The sequence below is a fragment of the Coffea eugenioides genome, chromosome 2 (genome assembly GCF_003713205.1).
Source record: "Coffea eugenioides isolate CCC68of chromosome 2, Ceug_1.0, whole genome shotgun sequence".
Taxonomy (NCBI): domain Eukaryota; kingdom Viridiplantae; phylum Streptophyta; class Magnoliopsida; order Gentianales; family Rubiaceae; genus Coffea; species Coffea eugenioides.
The window spans coordinates 14601364-14606933 of record NC_040036.1 but is presented as its reverse complement, the minus strand read 5'-3'; the positions used below and the strand labels follow the sequence as shown (position 1 = coordinate 14606933).

The 5570-nt window shown below is 37.3% G+C and overlaps 1 protein-coding gene across 1 annotated transcript; it reads left to right on the top strand.

Moving 5' to 3' along the window:
- The first annotated feature begins 2824 nt into the window (after positions 1-2824).
- LOC113757274 (probable LRR receptor-like serine/threonine-protein kinase At3g47570) lies at positions 2825-5232 on the top strand. Its single transcript, XM_027300639.1, has 2 exons — positions 2825-4739; positions 4889-5232. Exons 1-2 carry the CDS (start codon positions 2825-2827, stop codon positions 5230-5232), a joined length of 2259 nt encoding a protein of 752 aa, XP_027156440.1.
- Positions 5233-5570: the final 338 nt, after the last annotated feature.

Sequence of the window (5570 nt, the reverse complement as noted above, 5' to 3'; positions counted from 1 at the left end):
GTCCGGTTATTAACTTTAGTTCTCCATGTTTGAAAATGAGGCTAGCTGATGCAAGTTTTCTTTTGGTTCTTGTATTATATTGAGTTTTTGTGATTTTTAGCTATGAATAAACTTGACTGTACTCCGCTATTAGTTACTGCTGAGTAACCGGAGATCTGCACCTAAAAGTGTTGATTCTCGCGTCAAAAGGTAGTAGTTCCTATGAGTACGTGGTCACATGGCGATAGAAGCTGAGTAACCGGGCTCCTTCATCTGGCCAATGTTGGAGTTCGCGTCAAAAGGCTCTAATGGCTAGCGACTAAGTCTTGTTACTATTGAAAAAGAAAAAAAGAAAAAAAGAGAAAAGTAGAAAAATATGAAAAAAAAGTGAATGTTGTGTTAGTGTGTAATAAAAGTCAGCTTGCCGAATTATGGATTTAATGTTGAGATTTTGGTTAATAGTTGGACCATTTGCTGATAAATGTTATGCGTCATTCCTTCTTCTTAGATTAGTTAACATGAAATTAGAGGATCTTGTGGTTTAGAAGCTAACCGGAGTGATACTTCTTGGATCTTGACCATTGATACTTGATTATTATTTTTCTTGGTATCTTGGCAATATAGTAGATAGAGCAATGACCATAATCAAATTTTGGTGTTTGTTTACTATTCTTATGCTTGAGGACAAGCATGATTTAGGTGTGGGGGAAATTGATAGGTTGCAATTTTATCATTTATTTTATTATTAATTTTCCCTATTACTTGACCTGATGTGAATTAAGTATTATATTCTACTCACTTTTCGTAATTTACATTTATTTCAGGGAGTAGAACAAAAATATCACAATCAAGGCCACTTTGACAGTTATCAAGAAAGAGTTCAAGTAGCAGGCATCTAGGGACATTTTTGGAATATCAAACCACAACCCTTCTTGGTAATTGGCCCGAAGACAGCATTAAAAGGAGGAGGCCGAAGTCTTCTTGGGGCTATCGAGTCTTCTTCCTCTCCGGAGGGAGAGCCGCCGCACACGAAAGGAAGAATTGAGGGCAGGAAACTAGTACTAGCTTTGCTTCTTAGTTTTTCGTCTTTTAGTGCAGCTTTGGATTTTTCCTTTTTGGTTTCTCGTTAGTAGCTTTCTTCTCCTCGTATGTTAGGAGAAACAATAAAAAAGGACTCAAGCACTTCCTGTAGCTTTTCTTTTGGTCAGTATTCCATCGAATTGAGTTCATCCATTTACCAATTGATGGTTGCGATTTTCTCTCTAACTTCCTGTGGGCTTTGTTCATCAAACATGAACTAATCTCCCCACTCTAGCCAAGGGACAACGGATGCTTTGAGTCACCTAAAATTGTGAGATCGATTTAATTTTATCTTTTTCTTTTATTTATTGGTATTCGCATATTCCTTGGTTCCAGTGCTTATGATTATTTGATTAATTGATTGTCTTGGATCCGGATAATTAATTGATTTGGTAATCTATTGTCAATTAGGGTGTTAAATCCGTAATTGTTTAATTGCTCTAAAATAGTGACAACTGGCATGATTAGATTTGTGTCAGGGGAATACGCGGGCTAATCTAAAATAACCCTGGTAGTGTGTTGTTTGGTTAGAATATGGCTCCTCTAATACGTAAGGCAATTGGGGAATTAAATTCTACGGGCGTACCTAGGATTATTTCTCAATTAGAGCAGTGATTAACGGGCGTACCTTGATCACCGACACAGTAAGGAGGAGTTGACTGCCATCGCTTGTTTGGTAGTTATAATCTATTTATTGATAAATAATTGGAATTGGCTTTGCATCGATGATCAATTAGGTGAACCATTGCTGAAGTTATTCCTTGGCTAGATCCTTAATTATCACTCATTTGATTTTAGTATTTTGTTATTTAATTTTTAGTAGTTTCTTAGATTTTAGTTGAATTTCTTTGATTGTCACCTTCTGCATAAAAACACCCCCTTTGTTATTGTGAACTTGAAAAGGAACAGTTACTCCCAGTCCCTGTGGATTCGACCCTGCTTACCACTATCTACAGAAATTACCTTTAGTTTGAGCAGGTTTTATTATTGCACAGGCTTCGACACCCTGTCATCTAAGAATTTGTTTTTGTAACACTTCCGTTTGGATTAGCTATTTTTGGGGGTGTTTTTTAAAAATTTTGCTATAGCAGAGTTTTTAGATTATATTTTGGAATATTTTCAGAAAATATTTTGGAATATTTACGAGTAGAACAGTTTCTGGAATATATTTTGAGATATTTTAAAAATTTTAAGAAAATTTTAAAAAATTTTTAGATTACCTTTTAGAGTACTTTTTAAAAATTGGAATTGTATTTGAAAAATTAGTTTTTTAAAAAACACTGAGTATTAAAAATCTCTTCTTATACATATTTCATGCATCCAAATTTTTTAGTATTAATAAAATCTTTACACCAACAGTATATGAAACATATATCTTTAATGCATGGAGCTTCGGAAATTATAATTGCATAAATTGCAACACCTCATATGGATCATCCAAAAATTTAGACCAAAATTTTTATTGCCACACAATTCCGGGTATAGGTCTAAACAATCAGACTTTGCCTAATTATCCTACTTGGGAGTTTGGTTTGGACCAAATGACCAATCGCCCCAAAAGGCCTCAACGTCATCATTAATTTTTTTTTTTCAATTACCATCATAAAACTTAATCAGTCTGGCTGCAACATCCATCATTCTAAAGCATGATTCTGTGCATTCTGAATTTTTGGCAGGTCCAATACCGGAAGAAATTGGCAACCTTCAGAAATTGAATGTATAAGACTTGAATAGTAATGCCTTACAAGGACAAATTCCAGTAACCATGTTCAACATCTCAGCCATGACATACATTAGATTGACTCTGAATAACCTTTCAGGAAGTCTTCCACCTAGTATCGGCCATATTCTACCTAATCTAGAAACACTAAATGTTGCACATAATCATTTAACTGGAGTAATTCCTGATTCCATCTCAAATATGACTAAGCTAGTTATTTTGGAACTCAGCCTCAACCATTTCACTGGTTCAATTCCTAGATCACTCGGCAGCTTGAATGTCCTTGAAACTCTTGATGTTGGATCCAACCAATTAACCACAGGGTACCCGCAAGAGATGAGCATTATTTCATCTTTGGTGAATTGTGAAAGTTTAAGAGTTATGATATTGGCACATAATCCTATAAAAGGTATTCTTCCCCGTACCATAGCCAATTTTTCCAATTCTCTTAAAAAGTTCATAACTAGTACTTGTGAACTAGAGGGTAGCATTCCACCTGAAATTGGTAATCTGACTGGGCTGACGGATCTGGATCTTAGCAGCAATTACCTCACCGGGCAATTTCCATTGGCATTCGAAGGATTATCGAACCTTGAAGCGTTAGACCTTCAAAATAATGGGATTTTAGGGTCCCTCCCACCTTATCTTTGCAATTTCAGGAGTTTAACTCTGTTAAACTTGACTGAAAATAAATTCTCGGGTCAACTTCCAGATTGCTTTGGAAATATGACTTCTCTGAGAAAGCTTTATTTGAGCTCCAACAGATTGAATTCCACCATGCCTGCCGGCCTCGGGAACTTAAAAGATCTGCTGTACCTAGATGTACATTCCAATGCTTTAGGTGGATATTTACCTCAAGAAATCGGAAATTTGAAGGCTGCAATATCCATAGACTTGTCAGGGAATAAGTTTTCAGGAAATATCCCGACAACTGTTGGAAATCTGCAGAACTTGATTAACTTCTCATTGGCACATAATGAAATACAAGGATCTATTCCTGAGATAGCAAGAAAGATGGTGAACTTGGAATCATTGGATCTATCTCAAAATAATCTCACTGGAGAGATTCCTGCATCATTGGTATCACTCTTGCAGTTGAAGCATTTTAATGTGTCATTCAACCACCTCCATGGAAAAATTCCAGCAAATGGTTCTTTCCTCAATTTCACGATTGAATCGTTTATGTTCAATGAAGCATTATGTGGTGGCCCTCCTCAACTGCGATTCCCTCCTTGCCCCAACAATTCTCCTAAAGCATCCAGGACGAAAAAGTTCCCCAGAGTTGCATACATCTTGTTACCAATTGCATTCACAGTTTTTACAGTTATTATCATCGTGTCGGTGCTCATCATGACAAGGCGTGGAAACAGAAATCGTGCTCAAACAAATCCACTCCCTCCGAGCACGCATGAAAGAATCCCGTACTACGACCTTGTTCATGCAACTAATGATTTTGGTGAAAGCAACTTGATTGCAAGTGGGAGCTATGGTTCAGTTTACAAGGGGGTCCTTAGGGATGGAAGTATTCTGGCAATAAAAGTTTTCAATTTGCAGGTGGAAGGAGCATTCAAAAGCTTCGATGCAGAATGTGAAGTCCTGCGGAATATTCGCCATCGAAATCTGGTGAAAGTTATTAGCAGTTGCTCTAACCATGATTTTAGAGCTTTAGTCTTGGAGCACATGCCTAATGGAAGCCTTGAAAGGTGGTTGTACTCTCACAACTATTTCTTGGATTTCCTGCAAAGGCTGAATATAATGATAGATGTAGCGACTGCATTGGATTATCTCCACCATGGCTACTCATCATCTATCGTCCACTGTGATCTAAAGCCCAGCAATGTTCTTCTGGATCAAAACCTGACCGGTCACGTGGGTGACTTTGGCATTGCAAAGTTACTTAGTGGAGGTGAAAGTAAAGCAATAACAAATACACTTGCAACAATTGGCTACATAGCACCAGGTGACTTAAGTTTCTAATCCTAATCAATCCCCCAACCGATGAATATATGCTGTATTCATAACTCCATTGTGTGAATTTTCTTGTGTTTATCTCGTGCTACCTTTCTCAACAAGCAGCATACTAACGGTGATTATTATAATTTCTACTAGAGTATGGATCTGAGGGTAAGGTGTCGAGAGGTTGTGATGTCTATAGCTTTGGCATTCTGTTGATGGAAACATTTTCAAGAAAGAAGCCGACTGATGAAATGTTCACAGAAGATTGTGCATTGAAGGACTGGGTAAGGCATTTGCTGCAAAATCCAGAACTGGATCTAGTTGACCACAACTTGGTAACTCCCCCAGATGAGAATTCAATAACAATCGTCCAATGTATCTTCAAAGTCATGGGAATGGCGGTCACATGCACAGTGGAATCACCAGAGGAGAGGATTGACATAAAAGATGCACTAAACGAACTCAGAAATATCAAAGTTCAATTTCTCTCCAAGTGAATTATCAAAAGGTAAAGATTCAATGCTTCATCATCACTTCTTAAAGACCGAGTAAAAGTAAAGCAAATGCATAAAATTTCTTTGCTTGAATGCAAAATCCAGGTTAAGCCATCAGAAAGCCAAATTAAAAACGAAGCTACCTTCATCGAATGTGGATTCAGGAATGGAACTTGCTGACAGGCTGCGACTTATAAGGTGCCTACAAGAAGGTAAATTGCAGTGTGTGACCATCTCATATCTGTGTTCGATGGTTTCTTTCCCGCTTATTGCTTTCCCAAGTCCCAACTATGCTAGAAGCTGTGTAATGTGATTAGGAATTAACAACTCTCCTCAGCTCT